Genomic DNA, 26,514 nt, shown 5'->3' on the forward strand with positions numbered 1-26,514 from the left:
TAATTTGCGCTTCTCGCTCTTCAACACTGCCTCTGCAGTTCTCCTCCGTTCGTGATATTTTGGTTGAGGACTCATGGTACTCATTGTATGAAAGAATGGGAACCAGTCATTAAAACAGGTTGAAGAAAAAATGGCTTATAAATGGTGCGTGGACCATGACAGGTTGATCGCCATATGTAAAATTTTAGCAAACAGAGTTTTGTCAAAGATTATTCTATTTTGTAACTTAAAAGTATATTAACAATATTTAGCTGATGGAATTCCAGTCCTTTTGAAGTTAGAGAATACGAAATAATGTTGGCATTATTCTTTTCTCGGTTGAGGTCACAATCCAATACGTGTCAATCAGCCACTAGTCTGGTACCATAACCGTCTTTACTAAGCATCTCTTCATTCGTAATGTACAGGAATGTTATGAAAACGGCAAGGGTACCAGACTAACCAGTCACAACAGGACGGTATGTAAGAATGAATACATTATTAAGTTTCCTTTATACGGTTGGAAGGTATTCTGTTGATCAGCTTTTCAGTCTATAGAATTTTGTAAATTTGTATATAAAAAAACGTATTAGTAAATACTACTAAAAGGTAAAAAAGGGTGTGTCGTAATTTTTTATAATTATCAATTTTTATATATAAATGCAGTGTCCGTACTCTTTACATTGAAAAACGAATAACTCATATAGATAAAGTGGTGATGTCAGAAACGAATACATCAATGTAGAGAGGTATTGTGATTGTTGTATAAAATATATAATCTCCTTATTACCGTAGCTATTAATATGATCCGTTTTGTAGAAGTATAGAAAAATGACATCAGTTTGTACAGCTTTTGCTAAACAGCGTCCAGTTTGTTCGGCAGTTAATAAGATAACGTATGGATTTGGATTTTTTTTAAATTTAGCTTTAACAATTTTTCAGTCATATCGCAACGATGTCTGCAATGTGGCAGTTTATAGTGATGTCTAGCACTGGGGCATCATGCCGCAGACATGTAGCATGATGTCCCACCCAGTCACATTATCCAGACACCGGGCCGACCAGTCCTAACACTAACCTCTTAATGCTGAGCGCCAAGCGAGGCAGCTGTTAGTACCATTTTTGTAAGTCTTTGGTATGTCTCGGAGGAAGCATACCGTATTTTCCTGCTATACATTTGTATATCCTTCCAGTAAAATAATATTATATAGTCTCAGCCCACCCCATACCCACCTGCAAGACTTGTCACTGCACGTTGCCACCATTAAGGTATTGATTATATTTGTTCCTGACCAGAGAAAGACGAAATAAAGAAAGGCGATACACTGATGGTATTTCTGCTGTGCCCGGAGCTGGGTGATAGCATTTTGGTAATAGTAAAATGTCACGTGATATAGTTATGACTGCATCGTTTAAAACCGTAAGGGATATGGTCTATAGGTGCGTACACATAGCTCCTTAGAGCGGTATGTCCAAGAAGTATTTTCTACCTTAATGTCATATGTAGCTTATTCACGTATTCGCTGTTATTCAGAACCCCCGGCCTGTATGGCATAATCACATATAGCCTATGCATGTAGTTGATAAATATATCGAAATCAGTCAAATCGTACCGTACTTAAGCAGATTCACTTACTAATTAAAACTTCTCACTTGAGCGTATTTATGCCAAACACGACAGCCACATGTAAGCATTTGGTGACCACCGTTTGTTGGTTGTTACAAACATAACTTTAAAAATTTAAGGAAAGAATATTACAAAACAGTCGTTACTCGTCTCTGAACTAAAACCCTACATAGGTATGATGGTGCACTGTTAGTAATATGGAGTTAAGATATTTATCGACAGCGAATCGAACTTAGTTAAAACCACAATGTAAACAGACACGAACAACGCAGGTTCAAAACGAGTATCGTACATGTGCAACTTAAATTTGGGTGTAGTCAGTGTATATTCCTAATTGGTTGCTCTATTTCTCGATCAGTCCTTACTTTGTTGGAATAAGTATTTACACTTTTGCAGAACCCGTATGTGCAGTCAAATATGTTTAATCGACATACAAAGATGTTCGCACATACAGATCTTTTCACGTAAGGTTGCCTGCAGAGGATTTTTTGCCCATTTTACGTGGAAGATGGTCAATCAAGCAGTTTATCCTATGTATGACACCAAAATTTTACATTCTTAAACACGGACAGAGTCTAAATCAACTTATAAATTATAAGTATTGATACTGACCGAATCCCTGCATTACGTTCTTTGTATTTTCTATGTATTGTTTGTAATAGTCTTGAGATTAAAAGAATTCATTTCATCTTCTAAACACAATATAAAACCAATATTAAATATGTCAGCATACCACACAAATGGCTCATATGATGTCAGTCGGGATCCATACATTTCCGAGACGCATTCATTCACCGTATAATAAAGTATGGTACTATTTGATTGGCCAGGTCAAAGGTCAAGTGGAAGATCCCATCTTGTAGACAAGGAAATGTGATTTAACAGGTTTTTATATTCCGAGTCATATATTTTTCACCTTTGCATGGTCACTTGACGGAATTAAATAAACTAAATGTCTTTCAAAATAGACTTATTTGAAATAAATGAGCTGTCATTGAGAAAACATAATGTATAGGTATAACAAATGCTTCAACTTCGGCACCTTTGATATAAACAAAAACTGCGTGAGATAAAAATGCTGAAAAGACAATATCTAGTTCGCCCATATTAAAGAATGCATTAACATTCAAGTTGAATCAAATTATGAAACACAATTCAGAAACACGTCATGTATGACGGGACATACGTTCGTCATAATTTAATTAATTTTAAAGGCCATCAATTCAACCAACTCGTCGTATAATTTCAGTCATGTAATAACAGGGGCGAGATCGACTGCCCACTGTAGAAATAAAACGTAAAGTTTTGTTTATTGTACACACATTTGTTTGTTTGCTTGTTTGGTTGTGTGTGTGTGCTTGTGTATGTGTGCATACTTGTTTGTGTGTATATGGGAGAGAGAGAGGGATGGACTTCCTCCGTTTAATGTAGAGTGGATATAAATGATCATAGCAAGTGGTACAAAAGAGTAAACAAATATACTGATTTAAGAATTCTTTTAAAATATAATTTTCCTCCGGCCGAATGATTTCTAAGATAAAGTGTATTTGTTGGTTTTACAAGTTGGCCAATGGTAATTAAAATGACAGTCTTCACATGTCCCAAGAAAGTTAGCTTTCTCTTGTTAATATATTCTTTAATAGGGTTCATACCTAGAAATTGTACTTCTACATCGGAGAGAGAGAGAGAGAGAGAGAGAGAGAGGGAGAGACAGACAGACAGAGACAGTTGTTGTTGTAGGGTTTAACGCCATGTTTCAGCACACGATAGGCTATACATGGCGGTCAGTATTAATGGTGGAGGAAGAACCCGCGAAAACCCTGGAAAGAACCACCGACCCACGAGAAGCTACTGGCAAGCTTTTTAACATACCCACATTTGCTGAATCCGAGACTGGAACCGGCGCAGACAGGTGAGATGACAGTGATCCGTAACGGAGAGCGCTTCAGACCACTCGGCCACTCGGCTACAGACAGAGAGAGACAGACAGAGAGAGAAACACGCACATTTATTTCAAAAGAAATATTATACAAGAACAAGTTCAAAAACATTCAATGTATGAGGACATGTCGCCTTATTGGTATATCTTTAACTAGTTATGAATATTCTTGCACTCTGTCCATAACACTGGTCATATAATTCAACGCATATTCGACATGATGGCAATTGTCTTATGAGACAGCATGTCCTTGTAATGTGTTTATTTAATTATGAAAATGCTTGCACTCTATGCGTGAAACTAGTCATATAACTCAACGCATGTTCTAAAATAGGGTAAATCGATTGTCGTTTCAAAATACAGAGCTTTTTTAAGGTGCACAATCCAACCACTATACAAGCATCAAACATATTTTAGACAGGTGTAACTTAATGTAGCATAACTCAGCAGTCATGCAGCTAAATAAACTTCGATAAATTTTCGCGAACGTTCCTAATTACAAATTGCGTCTTATAAGTAAATGAGAAAGTGGCAGGCAATAGACCTACCTTAATCAATGTTCGAAGCATTTCATCCGGAACACGAAAGGTAACTTACTGAACGACAAGGCTTCATTAATTTCGCGCATCCAAATATAGGACATATGGCTATTGTAACTGCGATATCTCATATCATAATTCATTTGACTCTTCTCGGTTTGTAGTTACGAACTGTATTCATTTTGTCCCGTAGGACGGATAAAAGAATACGTTAGGAATTGGAGGTCTGTGTCCAGCAGTCATCTTCTAGCCAGCCCTGTACAGTAACAGTATCCTATCAGCCATTTTGTTCAAGTTCCAACACCTTTGATATCGTGACAGGATTTGAATCAGGTCCAGTCATTTTATACAGTGAAACACACATACCTATTGCTTTGATACACCAGTAGGTATTTGTCATATGCCTCAAGAATTCTTGTACCATCAGCGTATGAGACTCGATTTTAGATGAATTATCACTGACCAAGTGCGCAAAACGGAAATTAGACTAACGAAAATAATACGAAAAGTCAACAGCGTTTCAGGATGGTGTTGCTGGGGATAATGCCAATAATTTTCATATGTTTCCTCCTGGAACCTGTGTCATCACTTAGCTTTCCTCGTTTAGATGCATTCGATGCTGTTTCAACGGGTAAGTATAAAGTTATAATAATAATAATACATACATACATGCATACATACAAACATACATACATACATACATACATACACGCACACGCACACTCATACAAACATACACACATACATACATATAATGAGGGAGGAAAAAAGGGAATGGGGAAAAGTGAGTAATGGATAAAAGAAAGATGTATTTAGGAATGGATTATAAATTCCTAGAAAGATGAACAGAAAAAAGAATGTTACTGGGGAGGTCTAAAGATATATATTTTCCAAGCATGTTTCCTTATAATAAACGTCTATAATAAAAGTCTTGTGTGAACTTTGTAAAGCAATATGATTTTCAAACCAGTCATTTCACATTGATCTGCTCTTTTAGACTTCTTACTCATGCAAAACTGCTTCGGTGGGCTAAGCGGTTAGAGCACCCGCCTCGGATACGGGACGTCACGGATTTGAATCCTGGCCGAGTCATACCAAAGACTTTTAAAAATGGTACTAGCAGCTGATTCGCTTGGCGCTCAGTATTAAGAATTTAGTGTTAAGACTGATCGGCCTGTTGTCAGGATAATCTGACTGGGTGGGACATGATGCTACATGTCTGCGGCATGCATGATGCCCCAGTGTTAGACATTAATATAAACTGCCACACTACAGACGTCGTAGCGATATGACTGATCTTTTTTAACGCTACCTTATAAATCTAAATCACACACACACAGGCAGACACACTTACAAACACACATGCATCAAAGATTGTGCAATGGGTCTTTATATCTTCATGTATATCTTCACAACTTCAATGAAGTTGTGCTCTGTGTCTTTGTAAATTCACTTACACAGGCATTCAATTGTGTTTTGTGTCTTATAACTTCACTTACACGTGCATTAATATGTGTCTTTGAAGTTTCATTTACACATCAAATTGTGTTCTGGGTCTTTGTAATTATATTTACATATGCATCAATCAGAGTTATTCCGTTTATACTGGCTGTTATTAAGATATTTATTTAAGTAACAACTTGTGCGGGAAACAACAAGTCAGGCAACATGTATTTATTTAATTTTCTTATATAAATGTTTCAACACTCATCTATTAAGACACTTCTTTGCGTACCAAGTTTGTAATTCGTATGATTATTTTCAAGTAAAATGACTATATTATTTTGTGTTCCCCCTCCTCTCGTTAGCCTGAAGACTGTTTCCTATTGACACCCGTAGTAAAGCATTTCTTAAACTTGTTTTTGTATATGGTCAGGTACACGTTACATAGATAAAATTGCCTTTTCTCTTAATCTCACTATATTCCTTTGTATCTTTCACAGCACAGAAAAAATATTACACATTTTAGTAACTTTAATTAATCGATTTGCATATCTTGTGAACACATTTCTTATATTTACTACATATTTTAAAACTTGAGGATGCTTCGGTACACGCTACATTAATCGTCTGATGCACTGTTTTCATCATTTATTAAAGTGTTTTCATTATCGTTTGACAAAACATCTACATAGCTTAAAACACGTTTCCCAATGTTGAGTTTTACCATTTTCATTTTGGGCATGTTTTGAGTTTGTAGTTTTCATTAGTATTGCCTTTATTGCGTCTGAGATGATGTTTAGTATAAATGTAGTTCCTTTATCTGACAGATATGTTTAGAGAAGAACCTTTTTCCTGACAGAGGCTTGGCTGTCAACGTGTACATTTAGCAACTGAAATGTAGAAATTCTGAACTGAAGAATATTTGCTTCCACTGACAGAAGTCTCAATGACTTAGGATATGTACATTCATTACACTGACAGAAGTTTCGGTGACTTAGGATATGTACATTCATTACACTGACAGAAGTCTCGTTGACTTAGGATATGTACATTCATTACACTGACAGAAGTTTCAGTGACTTAGGATATGTACATTCATTACACTGACAGAAGTCTCAGTGACTTAGGATGTGTACATTCATTACACTGACAGAAGTCTCGGTGACTTAGGATATGTACATTTATTACACTGACAGAAGTCTCAGTGACTTAGGATATGTACGTTCATTACACTGACAGAAGTCTCGGTGACTTAGGATATGTACATTTATTACACTGACAGAAGTCTCAGTGACTTAGGATATGTACATTCAGTACACCCATTGAAAACTGTATTATCAACAATAGTAGCCCAACTACCTATTTAAAATTAGTAGTCATTAATACACGGCGTGTAAAAAGCACAAAACAAAATAAAATTAATTTGTTTCATGAAATGTGCAGATTCACTGACTTATTTCACGTAAAATTACAGAGTTGCAATGTTATTATAGCAATCTTGTACAATCCTACACTTAACACAATTCATATTCGATAGATAGACGGACTGACTGCCGGACAAACGGACTACTAAATACAAACAGATAGACATATATAAAAATAAGTAAATAGATACATACTCCATTGTACATAATTATATGCAAAATGTTTAGCTTATTCCGATTATATGCGTATAATCTCCTGTACATACTGAGGACGTTTTATTGAGTAGTATCCATTGGCTACTAGTATTGACACTGGTAATAAAGAGTTTAAGGAAACGACACCCACCCACTATTCTATTTAGGACAGTTCACGCCATGTAGCACCATTTCTGCAGTAGCCCATCGATCCAAAACAGAATAGAATTCTTGGTCATAAACACAGCCAACAGCTCAGAATAATCAAAGACAATATGCCATTATTCTTTTTATGGAACGGAATGGAGACTCAATTACGGATGGCATAATCCGAGAGCACGACCTGTTCTTTTGACTTGTTCTTCCGGATTATTCCAGGGTACAAAATATAGCTTGTTGATTCCACTGAAATAGAAATCGCCAGTTATCTACCATCAATAAGTCTAAATCGCTGAAAATGATTTACACGCATGGATCACTACTGCAGTAGTAATAATAGCAGTATTATTATGGAGGCTTTGGAAATTCATTACTGCTATATATCAATGCCTTCTGTACCTCTTGACTCTATTTTTAAATCACATGCAAGCGCCTGATTCACGCAAGAGCGCGCGAGCTGCTCACCCACAACTCCGTGAGTACCTGTAAACAATATTACTACATTTGTTTCTCTAGTGAAGCCAATGATTCATTATTAATTGTGATTACACTACAGTGCTATGAATTATTGACCATGACTATACTAATTATAACATACTCTACTGATATTTTGCTCTTTTCGTGAGAATATTTTATTTTGATTGTGGCTATTTTTCTATACAAGACTGTTTCCTTTTACTGAGAACACGTTATGTTGGAGAATTACCACAGCATATATTATAGTAATGGCCAAATATTCAGCGAATCGTACTTTGAAAAGAAATTTTAGCATATTCTTTTCAGCGTATTGTATTTTGAAAGGATCTAGGAGCATATTTAATGCGAGATGAATGTTACCGGAACAAATGAACGCTTAGAACGTTAAAGGGAAGATTTAATGGCTATTGCGCTTAAAATGTTCGTATAGTTTTATGAAAGAGGTTCAAAATATGTTTATGATTTGTATAATGCGTATCCGGATCTGATCGATAAATGAACCCAGTTAGCGATCGTATTGGAAGAATAGCGTCTTGGATCTCAACAATCTTATAACACCAAAAACACTCCAGAAATGTATGATATCGTGCAAGGAATCTTCAGATCACGGAGGTTAGCCGAGTCTCCAGTGGGATAACCTAGCGACGGAGACATTGAAGTGAGTAGCGACGACAGTGACATTTAAATGAGCAGTGAAGACAGTGACATTTAAGTGAGCAATGAAGACAGTGACATTTAAATGAGCAGAGTCTCACAAACGTTACGTCTTTGCTCCACATCGAATACAAGCCTCAATGATTGCAACTCAACCATTACGTGCTGAAACTCGCATTGGATTTACGACACGAGTTTTCGTGCGGCCTCACACACATTATGAAGACATGTTTGTCTTATATAACAATTGATATTTAAATTGGCCTTTCAATAAAGGGAATTCTTTGTAATTGACTTCTCTGAGCAGGCAAAGCCCAGATATCCCAAGGACGATGACGTGTTTCAAATTCTGGAATTAATCAATGGCCAGACAAGAAACGGGAAAATGCAACTGCTCTCGATTCTGATCATAGGATATTAATGTGAAATCACCACATGACCTTATCGTACAGAACAAGTTAAATGACTATAATACATATATAATGTCAAACGGCATCAATGTTATTATATCAGTTTATGAAAAGAGAAGCCGAAAATCTGCCCGCAAACACATAGAACTGGTTCGTAATGTTATAGACAGAGGCAAATGTGTCAGAGGATTGTTGTAGTCGCGAGTAGTATATGGGGCCACCCTAGCGACAATGGGAATTAGCATTACAGAACCCCTTGGGCCACTCTAGCGACAAGGGAAATTTAACATGGAGAAAAACCCTGGGTCACTCTAGCGACAAGGGGAATTGAACATGGAAATTGAACATGGGAATGTCACCTGGGGATCAATGGGAATTAAACACTGGTAACGTCATAGGTTTATAGGGTCAAAACCTTTTATAGGGTGAAATGTATTTGTAGGGACAAAGGGTTGATAGGGACAAACATAGACATACAGAAACAAACAAATACACATTGAAACACACAGAAAAGAGGACAGAAATATTCTAAAGAAAGACTCACAGATAGAATAGAGACTCGATAAAGAAAATTCTGTTGTATGGGTTCAAAACATTTATTCAAGTACATATATACATGGGCTCTCTGGCCTGTGCTTTGGTCTAAGCACTATCCATTAAATACATAAACATTTGAACATAAAAGAAACATATTTACGAGTTGTTTAGTTATTGACTCTAGTAAACTAATGTTTAAAATTAACGTTCACTCCTTTCTAAAATCACTTCATATGCAACGAATTTACATTAAATGTTCGTTTATAAGAAAAAGTTAAAACAAAACAAGTAACAAACAATCAAATAAGAGAAAGTTCGTGTTTGTCTCTCTATCCGTTACACACGTTGTTTAAAATCTGGTCAGCTACCACTTGTGTCCCAGCATAGATGTTTCCTATCTCGTATTCCCTGTCAGTCGTAAATCTGCTGTTACGTCCATCGTGCTAGGTACACTTATCGGTAAGCAAATCAAGAGCAGTGATCGTCTTCTTCCCATGGAGGTACAACATATGCCATATGAATAGTCACTTTTCCATCGGTGATGTCAAATTTTTCTCTCACCGACCGCACGTCTTCAATAGCCCTCAAAAGTTTGGAAGAAGTTATTTCTGCAGGTGTGCTAAATCCGAGACATACAGGCGAGTTCAAACTGTCGTGATACATAGATAGGCTCAAACGACCTTCATCTTTGACTTGGCAATGACATTTGAGTTCCTCTAACAGTGAGTCAAGTAGATCCGTAATGAAACCTGATACTTCCTCGGCTGGAACGTCAGACGCGAAGTCTTTAAATTTCACCGTGTAGGTGTAAGTTGTCGTTCTAAATTTTCTCGAGGTCGCTGTCTGGGTCATTTGGATGCTAAAATACTCCTTTAGGTCTATTGAATCCTTTCCCTTCTTGAAGGCACTTTGCTGTGACGGTATGGTGGTGAAAGAGGTCAATGATGTTTGTTCCTTCTCTTTTTTCTTCTGCGTAGAGTTATTCATCTTTCTCGTCGCTTGTCCTCGCAATGAAGTGTCGTTCTTGGAAGTCGTCCCTTTTTATACTGGGTGATATCAGCATGTCCATAAGGTAAAGTTTTGTGGTCTGGAAGTTTCACTGGTTGCACGTAGTTTGTCATGGCATTAGTACATAACAACCAAGATGTGGTATTGCATTGGTGATGTGATCGTGAGGCATAGAATCACACCCGAGTTTCTCGTTGGACTTGAGTCTTACGCTCTATACTTGCTGTTTGAAAGGATTAATTTTTGTCGATTGGTCTTGGTAGTGACAATGAACTATTGGTCTTGGACGTTGTCCCTTTTTATATGCTGACCAATATCGATGTGACCGTACGGCAACGTAAAGTGATTGGGAAGTCTCACTCGCTTCTGGTACACGATTTGATAGATTTTTTCCAGGGGTCGACTGACGATGTGGTGAGTGGGTAAACGTACAATCTTGTTCGGTTGGTGAGTGGTCACTTTAAAGTTTCCATCCTCTCCCGATTGCAAGGCTTCTTTCAATACCCCAAAGTTGACCACTCGACTGGTACGATAATTCAGAGTCAGACCTTTCACTTTGCACTCCGTGTGCACTTCTCCTTGTTTGTCCCGGTATTGGTAGCCGTAATTTTTAGGACCGACACTCGCGAAACTTAGAATCTTGTCGTCGGGGTGTTCGTCTGTCCAGGCTCCTAAACGGTTTTCTTCGATGTTAGGGTGCTGCTGACCCGGTCGATCGATGTAGATGCAACTGTCCGTGTCAAAGTACAGGACGCGTTCCCCTAACAGTTCTAAAGCTTCGTACAATTTTAAGCGAGCATGAGCTGTCACGTAAGCCGCAATGATGACATTTCCAAAAGGGTCGTCTTGTACAAAGTCCAGATCTTCTTCGTAATTGACCAAGATCAAATTCTCTCGAACGACGTCCACGTGTGTCATGTATTTGGTTTTGTCGTGAATCATCTGGAAGTAGCGGGAAGGTTCTGTCAAATATTCCGTCTTGGGTAAACACGGTCGTTGTGCCATTTTACCCCACAAGCAAGTTAACATCACTTTGGCAAACGATCGCCAGCCTTCGTTTTTCTCGATGTGGTCTAAAGAGATGCCTTCTTGTTCATAGTATTTCTCTTTGAATTGTATTTGGTCTTCGGGAGTTTGACACCAGGAAGGATAGCCGCTGGCTTCTTGTTTCAGTTTCAAAAAGGCATCCACGTAGTCAGCGAAAATGCCTTTCTGCGTGGGATCACCCTTGTGGTATTGTTGTGTCTTGGGAAAGTGGCAAATTTCGTACACTTCTAACAGTTCGTATCCCATGTCCAGAGCTTTGAACAATTCTACGCTGACCCAGGTTCCCGTCAAGGCACGTTCTTCCTGGGTGTGCTGACAAGGTTGGTCTTGGTTGCACGTTTCGGCACAAGTACGGCGCAATGGAAACATCAGTTTGCCTTGACAATGGTGAGGTAAGACGGGATGGTATAGGTTCGTGGGAGGCAAAACTTTACACTTGATCAAGCCTTCGTATTGTCGAATGTTTTTCAGGTCGATGTGTTCCGTTAACAATTGCGGGTGCCCTACAGGAAAGCGACAATATTTGCACACGTAGGGATACAGCGAACACACGTCCAAGTATTTGATTTCTTCTCCTTTCTCTTCGTCGGCTTGGTACAGCAAACAGGTGGCATTGGTCCTTCCTCCGTACAAACTATCCCTCGGGTTCAGGGGGTCCATGAACTTGTAACTTTCCACGAGGCGTTTAAGCTCGGGATCGGTTTTCATACGGTGATCGTATTCGTGTTCCCACATTTCCACCACTTGGTATCCTTCCTGTTCTAACTTTAGGCGTCGCTGACAAGTGTCCTGGTACAAGTCTTCCATGGTCCGTTGTAAAAACTGATTTTTAGTGCTACGATCAGGGTAACAGATGGGACATCCGTGAAATAAGCAACCGTTAAACTCGTACACGATCTTTGGGTTTTCTAAGTCCCAGCCATCGACCGAATACGTTCCGATGGTCTTTTCGCCTCCTCCGTTGCGGGCATGCTGAATCCATTTGTCTTCCTTGTCGCACAATTAATGTAACCAACGTAGGGCTTTGACCGAGTATTGACGTTTGACATAGTTGGTCGTTTGAGGGCGATGACAGCCACGGTGTTTTCAGGCATGAATCGTTGTCTGTACACTGAGGAACACGCTTTGGCAATGGTGCAAGCTTCTTTTAAAGGATCGACCCCTCCGTGTTCCATGAACAGTTCTCGAAATTTTCCACAGCAACGCCGTAAAATGTCCACGTCGGAACGACAATACTTTAGCATTTCTTCCTGAAAGTCGAAAGGGTCCGAGGCATGAGCCTGGTACCAAGCGTAGAAAGCTTCTCGTTGTTCGGTACGCATGTTGACGGGGTCGTAATAGTGAGCCTCAGGTAAATGGGGTAGAACGGCGTGTTGATTGGCTTCCGTATTGAAAAAGTGTGGAAAGTACCCTTTAGTCATTTCTGTCATTCCAAACGTTTTAGGCATTCGACTCAAAGGCATGGTCAAATAGCTCATTGAATCTTTAAACTGTACTTGTCCCACTTGCATGAAAATGATTTTGGCTCCGTTCAAAGTCACTTTAGGACGTTCGGTGCCATGTTCCGTATAGTATCTGAGAAGAAACTGTCCATCGTATCCGGAGAAATTGTGAGCCATCGCCGTGGCATGACGATGACAATCTCCGTAACGTTCGATGTCCTCTTGGCTCCACGTCTTGTCGATGTGGTCTAAGACCCATCGAGCGAAATCGGCTAGCGTGTTCGGTCCCCGAAAGATTTTTTCACGTCCTCCAGGAATCTTGCTACAGTGAGGGCAATGACTGAAGATAGGTTCTTGAATGCACTTCTCGCACGCTCGATGAGCCACGCAGAAATTAGGAATGTGAATGCCAGTCTCTTGCATGCATTCGAAATCGAAAAAGATGAAATTGCTTTTCTTCTTGTGACCATCCTCTTTCTCTGGTTGGGGTTGGTATTTTTGAACGTAGCATTCGTGTTTTCAAGTCCACGATGTGATGACAAATGTGACATTTTTTTTTCCTGCACATACGTGTGCCTTGGTACTATTAGTACGTATGCCTTGTCCACACGTAGGGCACAATCTCAGGAGTTGACAAGTACATTTCTGCTGTGAACCTTGCGTCTTCAGATGTTATTGGTAACAGGCAGGGCTGACAAACGTGCGCAGACAAGCATTACAATGCAATGGCTTTTGCCCTTCGCTCAGACAGGGTGGAGAGGCCAAACATCCTGGGCATTTCGATCCACAATGTTTGTGTTGCTCTCGATTATTATAACCACGTCACATTTCTCACAGTAATATCTGTATCCCAGGAATCCGGGGATGGCGGTAATGGTATCCAAATGTTCATCGTGATAATAGACATGAATGTATTTTCCGTCCTTAAAGTCTTGGCCTCGAAACAACAGAGGTCCGCGCACTTCTTGAGGGTACACTTTCAAGGTGTATCGTGGAGCTAGGGCATCTTGCAATTTTTGCATCTCAGGAATGCCACAGGGTGTGTCTTTGGACAGTCCGGCTTGTTGTAACAGGAGTTCTGCTTCAATTCGTTGTTTGGCTCGATCGGATCGTCGAATAGTTTTCCAGGTTCTTTTCCATTCTACCGTGTCGTTCTTGTTGGCATAGGTTCGTCCCACCACGATGGCACGGGCTAAACACATCTGGTCTTGAGGGTTGTTAATTCGGACGAGACTTGTTTTGGTGTTGCGAAGGTCGTCCACCAATAAGACCTTTTTGCGTCCAGTCCCTTGAGGAGGAGAGACGTGGGCCATTTTCAGTGTGGCTTTACCATCGGTGATGTCAAACTGATCATTAGATTGTTGTACGTGTTGAATCTTGTCCATGACTTTGGAAGGGGTTAGTTCTGCGGGTCTGCTAAACTCGATCCAAACAGGGGATTTCAAGCTGTCGTGATCTATGGATAGAGTCAAGAAATCGTCTTCTTTGGGTTGACATTGTCGCTTTAGTGTGGTGAGCAAAGAATCCCACATCTCGGTGACAAACCCTTCTGCTTTCTCCAATGGTACGTCGGACTTGAAATCTTTAAACTTCACCGTGTAGGTGTAAGTCGTGGTTCTGTATTTTCTATAGGGTCGCTTTTCCGTCTCTCGAATGTGATAGTACTTTTCAGGGTTAACTGGTGGACTTTGGTTTGGAGTGGGCTCTCTATGTCTGGTCGCAGACGTGGAAGGTGTTGGTTCAGGTTTGCTCATGTCTTCGTTTTGAGCGAACACTTCTTTTCGTGTGTGAGGCGATACGTCACTTCGCTTCCTCTTACGTTCTTCTTCTCTCTCACTGAAATCGTGCGATCGTTTCATCTCGATTGCTGATTCAGAAATGATTTAACCAAGTTCATTCTCTCCATATATACCCTCTCTACCTCTTGTTGTCACAATGACTTGGTATATTTCACAAGGGCAAGTGAAAGCCAAGCATATAGGAGCCCAACGACAGCGGTGCGTCTTAAACACCTCATGCATCTTGATGACCCTTCGATTCAAACCCTACCACGAAAGAAAAAAGTTGCAAGAAAAAAAACCCAGACAGTTGGTGTCTTCAAGAGAGCTAGAGACGCCGGCACTGTGTCGCTGGGACACGTACGTACTCCAGAAAACTACGCCACTCGACAACGTTGTCTCCTTCTCTCAGTCACTTCTACTTTGTCGCTGAATACATTCTACCAACCCTGTTTTAACACACGTTTCTTCATCTGATATTTTTAAAAAATATACTAAACGCATTTTTAAAAGAACTACCCTTTTTCGACAGCAGTGACGGCGTCTCCTCCTGCTGTTACCACTGTTGCTGCACAAAGATGATCTTTCCTTAAGATCAAAATATGAGACAGAGCAAGTAAGTTGTGAAGTTGAGCGGAGGTGTCTAAACAACAACTGTCAAGCCCCTATGTTCCATTTCTGTTTGTGATAATAACTTGTGATACTTCACATTTTCTAAAATGGAAATCTTTACAAACCGTACAAAAGTTATATGACTTTGGCTTCTGACAGTTGTACAGACTCTTCACTTTATAAGTGTCACGAGAAAATAGTGTATCCAAGTTTTACCATTTTCCAAAACACCCACACACTTGCAACGTGACCAGGATCTGTACTTCTTTATTTGTGGATATCCAACAGACCCGTCCTAGCATATATAGCTGGTTAAGAACTGTAGGAATATCACCTCATTTTTTTCAGAAATATCAAAGCTTTTATGTGTATCTTCCCTGTTCCACCCTTTATTAGTGCTTAGGTATATTCCCTAAAAGGCACAAACAATTTGGAACAAAATTAAATTTTGAATTAAGGTTTCTCTCTGTTTATACATTTTTTTCATGTTGCTGATACATGGCATATGACATCCAAATACTTTCTCAAACTGAGAGGCATTTCTACACATGTCATTGCCTTTGTTAAATTCGGTTTTGTTGGTTAGTCATCGTTAATCTTTAATTCTATTTTTATGATGTATTTCTTTTTTGCTAGAAGATTTAATTTATTTATGTTGTTTAGTCTGTTGCTGAAAAAAAGAAAATGTATGTATCTATAGCAAAGTGTTTAAGTTTGTTCAGTTTTTTATTTCAAGCTCTACAAAAGGTACCAAGTTTGTCTTGCAAGGGGATTGAAACTTTAAGTTACGCGGACGTGAAGGAAAACATACCTTTGTTACTACAATTTGCTGTCTTTGTGTTCGTTCTAATCATGCTTGCCTTATATCTTTTTTTTTTAGGTACATATTTATTCTGATGTAAATACATACATCAATGGATAGACAGCTTGGGTTATCATCCTTGAGGTTCACTGTACTTTTAGTTTCTTTACTTCATACAAACCCCAAAATCACTAGCTTGAAGGGAAAAAAATAACAAAAAACTGACACCTGGTACTGTAACACATCTGTCTCTGTTGATTTGAGTGTGCTTGACAAAATGTTTGAGTAAGATTAAAAATGTTTGTCAGTTTCAAAACTCGAACCAGTACTGTGGCCGTTTAATATTTTCATGTGGCAAGAAGAAATGGTACAATACGCAACAAAGGGATTGTACATTTACACTCCAATCTGTCTGCACTGCAATGGTAACAACGCTCTTGCGTTGACATTATTTTGCCACACTACCTAAGAAGAAACAATTCATCACTCATCATAAACGATTTCATTGGCTATACATATTTTCTTACCGCTTTCGCTTCGAATTGACTTCAGTACCTTTTCGCACAGTGACAAGATCGGACGTGTTTTTTGCTCTCTTTTTTTATTCTGCGGCTGGTCGCTACACTACCTGCTCTGAATTTACAACCAAACATTGTGTTACGCATTGTAAGTGACTTCACTGGGCCAACCGATATTTTACACTTCTGTCTCTATTCATGTGAGTGTGCTTGTCAAAATGTTTGAGTAAGATTAAAAATGTTGTCCTTCTAAGACGAACATTATTACATTTTTTCCTGAATCCATGTTTTGACTTTAGAATTCAGAGTTAACCATAGGCAGGGTTATACAGTGCAATGTCGCTTGCTTCATTCTTGAAAAAGCCGTGTGATTGTCTTTTTTTCTGAAAAACTGTAAATCTAATGTTAGAAGAAAAAAAATTCCGTGACATGTTGCAGTTCCAAAATAGGATAAAGTTAAGATACCAGAATTGTGCAAACTCAAGCTTTTATTTTATCCAAAGATTTACTGATGGAAGAAAAAAAATCGTTCTACAATTTTTTAGAGTGTAAACTTTTGAAAAAAAATAAGATGACAAACGGAACAGTTCGCGTAATTATGGTGACCACTGATCACAATTTTGGAGAGGTATCTTCAAACGGGAACATATTTCATTAGGGTATAAATCAAAACCACAGAGAGAGAGAGAGAGAGAGAGAGAGAGAGAGAGAGAGAGAGAGAAAGCATGTATTCCTACTTTAAAAATATCACGACACGTACGTTTGTTTTTTTACGGTATATTTTCCTTATGAAAGTTTCAAAGAAACACTCATTCCACTTACATAAGATAAGAATTCTTTATTTCAGACTACATAGTCTATACATCTAAATTAAAATACATATATAAAGTAAAATCACTGAAAACATAAAAGAACATATAGAACATAACAATCACATCCATAGAAAAAATACACCCTTTAAAAAATATCACAATAGTGAACTGAAGACGCATGTGATTAAAGAGTGACCACAGAAAAGTACATCCAAACAAGTCGTGATATATTTCGTAACATGACTAACATAATTTCCATGAGTCGCCCATGGCGTGATCATTTGTGTGTTAGTTTTATTGTTTGTGAAGTGACTAATGGTCAGGTACAGAAAAACGCGTCTGATCATCTCGCGGTGCGAATAACAAGTGAAACCAATTTGAAGCTAAGGCGGTAGAAAATATCGACTGACCAATGAAGTCACTTACAATGTGCAACACATTGTTTGGTTGTAAATTCAGGGCAAGTAGAGTAGCGACCAGCCGCAGAATAAAAAAAAAACCAAAACACGTCCGATCTTGTCACTGTGCGAAACGGTACTGAAGTCAATTCGAAGCGAAAGTGGTAAGAAAATAAGTCATCTTGGCATCCGTCCGTCTACGAGAGACGATGGCATAGCTCCAAAGTACGCTTTTGCTTATCCTTCTTTTTAGTTCTCTTTTCAGCTTGCTTTATTCTTCTCTTTTCCTCTGCGTTTTGAGCTCCCTGCCTGACAGCTAGACGCCAGCTGGAACGGTTGTTTGCACAGCTCTCCCAGTCATTGACATTGATGTTTGCTGTCTTCATATTCTTCTTGCAAACATCTTTGTAGCGCAGATTTGGTCGTCCAGTTGGTCGTGCACCTTCTGCTAACTCCCCATATAACAGGTCCTTGGGAATGCGACCTGGGTCCATTCTCTTGACATGGCCGAGCCAGCGAGGGCGCCTCTCGCTGAGTGTGGAGAACATGCTGTTCATGTTGGCGCGTTCTAGAACCTCTGTGTTGGGTACTTTGTCCTGCCACTGGATGTGCAGAATGCGCCGCAGACATCTCAGGTGGAAGCTGTTGAGTTTCTTCTCGTGTCTTGCATAGGTGGTCCATGTTTCGCTGCTGTAGAGAAGTGAGCTGAGCACGCAGGCTTGGTAGACACGCAGTTTGGACTTCTCTGTGAGGTTGGGGTTGTTCCAGACCCTCTGGTTAAGTCTGGCCATCACTGCTGCTGCCTTGGCAATCCTGCCGCCCACCTCAGAATCAATGGAGAGTGAGCTGGAGATGTTAGACCCGAGGTATGTGAAGTTCTCGACAACTTCCAAATTGTACCCATCGATGGAGACAGAGGGAGGGGAGTCTGTGTCCTGTGCCATGACTTTCGTTTTCTTCAAACTGATGGTCAGTCCAAATTCCTTACATGCATGGGAGAGGCAGCATACCAGCTGCTGCAGTCCATCTTCCGTGTGTGATGTCAAGGCTGCATCGTCGGCAAAGAGCAATTCACGGATGAGTACCTCTGTCACTTTAGTCTTAGCACGGAGACGGGCGATGTTGAACAGCTTGCCGTCAGCCCTGGTATGGATGTACACTCCCTCGCTGCAGTCCTTGAATGCGTACTGGAGAAGCATGGAGAAGAAGATGGCAAAGAGCGTCGGTGCAAGGACACAGCCTTGTTTGACTCCGCTAATGACTGAGAATGCTTCAGATGTTGCGCCATTGAAGTACACTGTGCTGTGCATGTTCTCGTGGAACGACATAATGACAGCAAGCAGACGTGGGGGGCAGCCGATCTTCTGCAGGAGTCTGAAGAGTCCACTCCGACTAACCATGTCAAACGCCTTCGTCAGGTCTATGAAGGCAATGTAGAGGGGCATCTGCTGCTCGCGACACTTCTCCTGCAGCTGACGTAGTGAGAAGATCATGTCTACAGTTGACCTGCCGGCTCGAAATCCACACTGGGATTCTGGGTAGACGCGGGAGGCTAGGATCTGCAAGCGCGCCAAGGCAACACGGGCGAAGGCCTTTCCGACGATACTGAGGAGGGAGATGCCCCGATAGTTGTTGCAGTCGCTACGGTCTCCTTTGTTTTTGTACAAAGTGACGATGTTGGCGTCACGCATGTCCTGTGGGATGTATCCCTGTTCCCAGCAAAGGCAGAGGAGTGTGTGTAGGGGCTGAAGCAGTGCTGGTTTTCCGCTCTTGAGGACTTCAGGCGGAATGCCGTCGCTTCCAGGAGCCTTCCCACAGGCAAGGCAATCGATGGCTTTTCCGAGCTCTTCCAGGGTGGGCTGTGTGTCTAGCTCCTCCATGACAGGCAGGTCTGGAATGGCGTCCAGGGCAGTTCCAGTGACATTGTTTTGGGTTGCATATAGCTCGAGATAGTGCTCAACCCATCGCTGCAGTTGTTTCCCCTGGTCTGTGATGACTTCGCCCGTCTTGGACTTGAGGGGGGCGGTCTTGTAGCTGGGGGGGGCCTGTCGCCTTTTTGATACCCTCATACATTCCTCTTGTGTCCCCAGTGTCAGCAGCTGTCTGTATACTGTTGCAAAGGTTCAGACAGTAGGTGTTTGCACAGCGGCGGGCGGTTTTCCGGACGTTATTCCGTGCAATCCTGAGGGCTTGTAGTGTTCTGGGGCTAGGTGCAGCCTTGTATGCCAGGAGGGCTTTCCTCTTTGCCTCAGTCACGGGCTCCATCTCCTCCCAGTTTGCCTCATACCAGTCGACATTCTTTCGCTTCCTCTTCCCGTAAGCTGTGATGGCTGAATTGTACACAGAGGGACGGATATGGGACCACTTGGAATCAATGGTGTCATCAGGTGTCACTTTGGTGAGGGCTTCCTTCAGTTTGCTGATGAACTGCTGTGTTTTCTCTGGGTTGCTTGCACAGCAGGTGTTGATACGTGGGTGACCCTTCTTCTTGGCGTGGTGCAGCTTCTTGGGTAATATTCGCACCTTGCTGGCCACGAGGGAATGGTCCGTGTCACAATCGGCACTGTGGTAGCTGCGGGTAAGGAGGACACTGGCCAGTTCTGCACGCCTGGTGATGACGAGGTCTAGCTGATGTCAGTGGCGTGAACGTAGGTGTCTCCACGACACCTTGTGGATCTCCTTGCATTTGAAGAAAGTGTTGGTCACACATAGGCTGTGGGAGCAGCACATCTCCAGCAGTCGCTGACCATTCTCGTTGATCTTGCCCCTTCCGTAAAAGCCGAGACAGGTGGACCAGGCCTCATGGTCAGCTCCCACTCTAGCATTGAAGTCTCCTAGTAAGTAAAGGCTTTCATTGTTGGGGATACTGGATATTGCCTGATCCAGAGCCTCATAAAACTTGTCTTTCTCCTCGTAGGTGGAGTAGAGGGTTGGGGCGTACACACTGAAGATGTTGACCGGGCCTAAGGATGTTGACAGCCGGAGGGCAAGGATTCTCTCAGTACCTGATGATGGAGGTTCAATGAAGGCGATTAGCGTGTTCTTGACGGCAAAGCCTACACCATGCTGCCTAGGTTCATCCAAGGGCTTCCCCTGCCAAAAGAATGTGTAATTGGCTTCCCTGATGGTGCCGCTGTCAGCCAGTCGGGTCTCCTGGAGGCAGGCAATGTCGATGTTCAGTCGGGAGAGTTCTCTGTCAATGACAGCAGTCTTCCGTGCATCGTCGATCTGCTGTAGGTCAGTGGTCAATCCAGGACACATGGTCCTGATGTTCCAGGTTGCAAAACGAAGAGTTGGAGTCTTTTTATTTCTTCTTTTAGTCTTTCCTGGTGCTTAGTTTTTTGTGGCCCACTTGTCGAGATGGTTCTCTAAGCTCCACGCACCCAGTGAAGCAGACAGGCCATGGCGGGCAGCACCTTGCTGACTGGGGGCTGCCCAGCTTGAGGCGGGCGGTAGCTGTCCAGTGAGACCTGATGATCTCTCCCACCGTCAGAAGTAACCCCTGGCGCCAAGCTCTACGCCAATCGAGCTTTGACTTAGAACCCGTAAACTGCTACTTCTCGTGTTGTGCCGACGCCGTACGACGACGCTGTAGTGTCCTCTCCAGTGGAGCAATGAAGCCTGGGCAGGGTGGTATGGAGAATCAGCTGTTGCCCATGCAGCAGATCCCCCCTCTCCACGCAGCTGGTGTGCCCAAGGGAACGACGAATGCCGATACAGCTTGGCACCAACGGCGTCGCAGGAGTTGCCTGAATGACGTTGAAGTCAATGTCATACTCCTTAGGGACTCCATCTCCGGATTTTCTGTCGGGGTTTACTCCCTTAGCCTTTCCCATGAGTGGGTATAGCCACAAGGCAGCAGAGGTTTGGAATCAGAGTTTTCCTTCTTCTAGATGAGCTACCATCCAAGGTTTACGAGTCCCATCTACCCGAAGCAACTGGTTTTAAGGCGCCAGTGCGCCGCCTTCACCCCTTCTCCTGTTAGTAGAAAACATGGTCTGCCGGGCTTCAAATCTAAGCCACTCGCGAAGGCCAGGAGCTGGATTTTAGTTGACAGAGGTAGTAAGAGACGCAGGCCGTATGGGGCATTTTGGAGGATTGGGGCGCTTGTCTCCCACTCCCACCCCGGGCAATGTCAACCTTAGACCACAATAGACCAAGAAAATAAGTATAGCCAATGAAATCGTTTATGATGAGTAATGCATTGTTTTTTTCTTAGGTAGTGTGGCAAAATAATGCCAACGCAAGAGCGTTGTTGCCATTGCAGTGCAGACAGATTGGAGAGTGTAAACATACAAACCCTTTGATGCGTATTGTACCATTTCTTCTTGCCAGATCAAATACTAAACGGCCACAGTACTGGTTCGAGTTTTGAAACTGACAAACATTTTTAATCTTACTCAAACATTTTGACAAGCACACTCACATGAATAGAGACAGAAGTGTAAAATATCGGTTGGCCCAATGAAGTCACTTACAATGCGTAACACAATGTTTGGTTTTAAATTCAGAGCAAGTAGTGTAACGACCAGCCGCAGAATAAAAAAAAGAGCAAAAAACACGTCCGATCTTGTCACTGTGCGAAAAGGTACTGAAGTCAATTCGAAGCGAAAGCGGTAAGAAAATATGTATAGCCAATGAAATCGTTTATGATGAGTGATGAATTGTTTTTTCTTAGGTAGTGTGGCAAAATAATGTCAACGCAAGAGCGTTGTTACCATTGCAGTGCAGACAGATTGGAGTGTAAATGTACAATCCCTTTGTTGCGTATTGTACCATTTCTTCTTGCCACATGAAAATATTAAACGGCCACAGTACTGGTTCGAGTTTTGAAACTGACAAACATTTTTAATCTTACTCAAACATTTTGTCAAGCACACTCACATCAACAGAGACAGATGTGTTACAGTACCAGGTGTCAGTTTTTTGTTATTTTTTTCCCTTCAAGCTAGTGATTTTGGGGTTTGTATGAAGTAAAGAAACTAAAAGTACAGTGAACCTCAAGGATGATAACCCAAGCTGTCTATCCATTGATGTATGTATTTACATCAGAAGAAATATGATCCTAAAACAAAAAGATATAAGGCAAGCATGATTAGAACGAACACAAAGACAGCAAATTGTAGTAACAAAGGTATGTTTTCCTTCACGTCCGCGTAACTTAAAGTTTCAATCCCCTTGCAAGACAAACTTGGTACCTTTTGTAGAGCTTGAAATAAAAAACTGAACAAACTTAAACACTTTGCTATAGATACATACATTTTCTTTTTTTCAGCAACAGACTAAACAACATAAATAAATTAAATCTTCTAGCAAAAAAGAAATACATCATAAAAATAGAATTAAAGATTAACGATGACTAACCAACAAAACCGAATTTAACAAAGGCAATGACATGTGTAGAAATGCCTCTCAGTTTGAGAAAGTATTTGGATGTCATATGCCATGTATCAGCAACATGAAAAAAATGTATAAACAGAGAGAAACCTTAATTCAAAATTTAATTTTGTTCCAAATTGTTTGTGCCTTTTAGGGAATATACCTAAGCACTAATAAAGGGTGGAACAGGGAAGATACACATAAAAGCTTTGATATTTCTGAAAAAAATGAGGTGATATTCCTACAGTTCTTAACCAGCTATATATGCTGGGACGGGTCTGTTGGATATCCACAAATAAAGAAGTACAGATCCTGGTCACGTTGCAAGTGTGTGGGTGTTTTGGAAAATGGTAAAACTTGGATACACTATTTTCTCGTGACACTTATAAAGTGAAGAGTCTGTACAACTGTCAGAAGCCAAAGTCATATAACTTTTGTACGGTTTGTAAAGATTTCCACTTTAGAAAATGTGAAGTATCACAAGTTATTATCACAAACAGAAATGGAACATAGGGGCTTGACAGTTGTTGTTTAGACACCTCCGCTCAACTTCACAACTTACTTGCTCTGTCTCATATTTTGATCTTAAGGAAAGATCATCTTTGTGCAGCAACAGTGGTAACAGCAGGAGGAGACGCCGTCACTGCTGTCGAAAAAGGGTAGTTCTTTTAAAAATGCGTTTAGTATATTTTTCAAAAATATCAGATGAAGAAACGTGTGTTAAAACAGGATTGGTAGAATGTATTCAGCGACAAAGTAGAAGTGACTGAGAGAAGGAGACAACGTTGTCGAGTGGCGTAGTTTTCTGGAGTACGTACGTGTCCCAGCGACACAGTGCCGGCGTCTCTAGCTCTCTTGAAGACACCAACTGTCTGGGTTTTTTTCTTGCAACTTTTTTCTTTCGTGGTAGGGTTTGAATCGAAGGGTCATCAAGATGCATGAGGTGTTTAAGACGCACCGCTGTCGTTGGGCTCCTATATGCTTGGCTTTCACTTGCCCTTGCAAAATATTCCAAGTCATTGTGACAACAAGAGGTAGAGAGGGTATATATGGAGAGAATGAACTTGGTTAAATCATTTCTGAATCAGCAATCGAGATGAAACGATCGCACGATTTCGGTGAGAGAGAAGAAGAACGTAAGAGGCAGCGAAGTGACGTATCGCCTCACACACGAAAAGAAGTGTTCGCTCAAAACGAAGACATGAGCAAAACCTGAACCAACACCTTCCACGTCTGCGACCAGACATAGAGAGCCCACTCCAAACCAAAGTCCACCAGTTAACCCTGAAAAGTACTATCACATTCGAGATACGGAAAAGCGACCCTATAGAAAGTTTAGAACCACAACTTACACCTACACGGTGAAGTTTAAAGATTTCAAGTCCGACGTACCATTGGAGAAAGCAGAAGGGTTTGTCACCGAGATGTGGGATTCTTTGCTCACCACACTAAAGCGACAATGTCAACCCAAAGAAGACGATTTCTTGACTCTATCCATAGATCACGACAGCTTGAAATCCCCTGTTTGGATCGAGTTTAGCAGACCCGCAGAACTAACCCCTTCCAAAGTCATGGACAAGATTCAACACGTACAACAATCTAATGATCAGTTTGACATCACCGATGGTAAAGCCACACTGAAAATGGCCCACGTCTCTCCTCCTCAAGGGACTGGACGCAAAAAGGTCTTATTGGTGGACGACCTTCGCAACACCAAAACAAGTCTCGTCCGAATTAACAACCCTCAAGACCAGATGTGTTTAGCCCGTGCCATCGTGGTGGGACGAACCTATGCCAACAAGAACGACACGGTAGAATGGAAAAGAACCTGGAAAACTATTCGACGATCCGATCGAGCCAAACAACGAATTGAAGCAGAACTCCTGTTACAACAAGCCGGACTGTCCAAAGACACACCCTGTGGCATTCCTGAGATGCAAAAATTGCAAGATGCCCTAGCTCCACGATACACCTTGAAAGTGTACCCTCAAGAAGTGCGCGGACCTCTGTTGTTTCGAGGCCAAGACTTTAAGGACGGAAAATACATTCATGTCTATTATCACGATGAACATTTGGATACCATTACCGCCATCCCCGGATTCCTGGGATACAGATATTACTGTGAGAAATGTGACCGTGGTTATAATAATCGAGAGCAACACAAACATTGTGGATCGAAATGCCCAGGATGTTTGGCCTCTCCACCCTGTCTGAGCGAAGGGCAAAAGCCATTGCATTGTCCTGCTTGTCTACGCACGTTTGTCAGCCCTGCCTGTTACCAACAACATCTGAAGACGCAAGGTTCACAGCAGAAATGTGCTTGTCAACTCCTGAGATTGTGCCCTACGTGTGGACAAGGCATACGTACCAATAGTACCAAGGCACACGTATGTGCAGGAAAAAAAAATGTCACATTTGTCATCACATCGTGGACTTGAAAACTCCAATGCTACGTGCAAAAATACCAACCCCAACCAGAGAAAGAGGATGGTCACAAGAAGAAAAGCAATTTCATCTTTTTCGATTTCGAATGCATGCAAGAGACTGGCATTCACATTCCTAATTTCTGCGTGGCTCATCGAGCGTGCGAGAAGTGCATTCAAGAACCTATCTTCAGTCATTGCCCTCACTGTAGCAAGATTCCTGGAGGACGTGAAAAAATCTTTCGGGGACCGAACACGCTAGCCGATTTCGCTCGATGGGTCTTAGACCACATCGACAAGACGTGGAGCCAAGAGGACATCGAACGTTACGGAGATTGTCATCGTCATGCCACGGTGATGGCTCACAGTTTCTCCGGATACGACGGACAGTTTCTTCTCAGATACTATACGGAACATGGCACCGAACGTCCTAAAGTGACTTTGAACGGAGCCAAAATCATTTTCATGCAAGTGGGACAAGTACAGTTTAAAGATTCAATGAGCTATTTGACCATGCCTTTGAGTCGAATGCCTAAAACGTTTGGAATGACAGAAATGACTAAAGGGTACTTTCCACACTTTTTCAATACGGAAGCCAATCAACACGCCGTTCTACCCCATTTACCTGAGGCTCACTATTACGACCCCGTCAACATGCGTACCGAACAACGAGAAGCTTTCTACGCTTGGTACCTGGCTCACGCATCGGACCCTTTCGACTTTCAGGAAGAAATGCTAAAGTATTGTCGTTCCGACGTGGACATTTTACGGCGTTGCTGTGGAAAATTTCGAGAACTGTTCATGGAACACGGAGGGGTCGATCCTTTGAAAGAAGCTTGCACCATTGCCAAAGCGTGTTCCTCAGTGTACAGACAACGATTCATGCCTGAAAACACCGTGGCTGTCATCGCC

At 41.5% G+C, this 26,514-nt stretch overlaps 1 protein-coding gene across 1 annotated transcript in view; it reads left to right on the forward strand.

Annotated features, from left to right (window-relative positions):
- Nucleotides 1–4,168: 4,168 nt before the first annotated feature.
- Nucleotides 4,169–26,514, forward strand: part of LOC149791073 (uncharacterized) — a 189,274-nt gene continuing 166,928 nt past the window's right edge. The window contains exon 1 of the mRNA XM_089973000.1: nucleotides 4,169–4,715. Within this exon, the coding sequence (XP_089829126.1) occupies nucleotides 4,610–4,715 (106 nt within the window). The 5' untranslated portion in view covers nucleotides 4,169–4,609. The remainder of the gene's footprint in view (nucleotides 4,716–26,514) is intronic.

Source organism: Sinohyriopsis cumingii, chromosome 10, assembly GCF_028554795.1.
Source record: "Sinohyriopsis cumingii isolate HCF-2022 chromosome 10, ASM2855479v2, whole genome shotgun sequence".
Lineage (NCBI taxonomy): Eukaryota > Metazoa > Mollusca > Bivalvia > Unionida > Unionidae > Sinohyriopsis > Sinohyriopsis cumingii.